At 49.7% G+C, this 1,432-nt stretch overlaps 1 protein-coding gene across 1 annotated transcript; it reads right to left on the bottom strand.

Moving 5' to 3' along the window:
• Window positions 1-8: 8 nt before the first annotated feature.
• Window positions 9-1,063, bottom strand: LOC121917691 (E3 ubiquitin-protein ligase NEDD4-like; the record flags this gene model as incomplete). The annotated part of the gene is made up of 4 exons (XM_042443812.1): window positions 1,029-1,063; window positions 474-595; window positions 317-387; window positions 9-151 (listed from the first exon to the last, which is right to left on the bottom strand). Coding segments are annotated over exons 2-4 (299 nt in total), but the record flags the coding sequence as incomplete, so codon positions are not given.
• Between the last annotated feature and the right edge of the window lie 369 nt (window positions 1,064-1,432).

Here is a 1,432-nt window from a genome sequence, read left to right as displayed (position 1 = left end):
ACACACACACACACACACACACACACACACACACAGAGTCCGTAAGGGAACAAACCTGCCCAAAAAGTTCTTCGTCCACTGTGAACCGGAGGTCCAATTCTGTGGGATCATTTTCAAGAATCCATTTCAGGGAACTGTAGTACTCACTGTCCTGAATAGGAAGGAAGGCAGGATCACAACCTGTCAGCTAAAGACCCCTCTCCTACAGCTACTTGGGGCCAGGGAGAGTAAGCCATCGGCTGCAGCTCAGCTAAGCCCAGAAATCTCAAGGCATGCTGGCACCAAGCGTTTACAGTGGACACCAAGGACTACATACCACAGATTCCATATCGTGAAGAGTTATTGGCTTCTGAAGCATCATTTTGTAAAAAGGGCGAATAAAGAAACCTTGGATGAAGAGGAAGAACTAGGTTATCAAAGTTATTTTGAAAAAGGAAATCCAGAACAAATTATTCACAACCCATGACACTAACCATCCAAGAGCTTCCCATGATAGACAGCCATCCCCGCCACGCGGCCGATGAACTTGAAGTAGGACAGATGGTCTTCGTTGCACATCCCGGAGTTTGGATTGATCTGCAAAGTATAATTATCCCTGCAAGAGAAGAAGAGGTCTTATGCATCACAAACCTAACAGTCAACACTTCCACAACAAGCAAAGAAACTGCCTTCCATGGCATCAGAACATGGGTCCTTCAGTCCCAGTGCTGTCCACACAGATTGTGACAGGACTCTTTCCCAGCTCTGGGGGCAGAATCAAGGCTTCTCATTGCAAATCCAGTTGCCCCCCAACACTGCCACAGCCCTTTGCTGCAAAGCAAGGGCTCGGCATCCATTCAGTCTAGCCATGGCTTCATGGCATGGTATGTCCACCTGGGAAACATGCAAGGCTAAACAAGAGAGGCATGTTGGATTCGCTTCCTATTCTTGGGTTTCACATCACTTTTGCCTCTTAATACGTTGCACACCTGTCTCTTCCTCAAGTCTGGGGGAGTTTCAAGGAGGAGGGGGAAGGACAGGTTGCTTACCTGTAACAGTATTTCTTCGAGTGGTCATCTGCGAATACATACAAATGGGTTTCACTGCGCCTGCGCAGTGCTGTTCGGAAACTTCTGGAATCACCGGGCAAAGTTTACTTTGCAACATATAGAAACTTTTTGGCGGTAACTCCGCCCACCCGTTATAAGGCCCCTGCCTTCCCGCTCTTTCCCCAGTTCCGCAATTTTTCCGCCAAGCAGGCGATGGAAAGATCAGGCAGACCCAGCAACATCAGAGACTGCCTGAAGGAAGAGGCCCCTCCCTCCTCAACTGTCATCTTGGCCTCAGAGGGGGCGATCAGGCAGACCCAGCAACATCAGAGACTGCCTGAAGGAAGAGGCCCCTCCCTCCTCAACTGTCATCTTGGCCTCAGAGGGGGCGATCAGCAGACCCA

Source organism: Sceloporus undulatus, unplaced genomic scaffold (assembly GCF_019175285.1).
Source record: "Sceloporus undulatus isolate JIND9_A2432 ecotype Alabama unplaced genomic scaffold, SceUnd_v1.1 scaffold_143, whole genome shotgun sequence".
In the NCBI taxonomy this organism is placed as follows: domain Eukaryota; kingdom Metazoa; phylum Chordata; class Lepidosauria; order Squamata; family Phrynosomatidae; genus Sceloporus; species Sceloporus undulatus.
The sequence above is the reverse complement of the archived record's forward strand: the minus strand, read 5'-3'. Positions and strand labels throughout refer to the sequence as shown.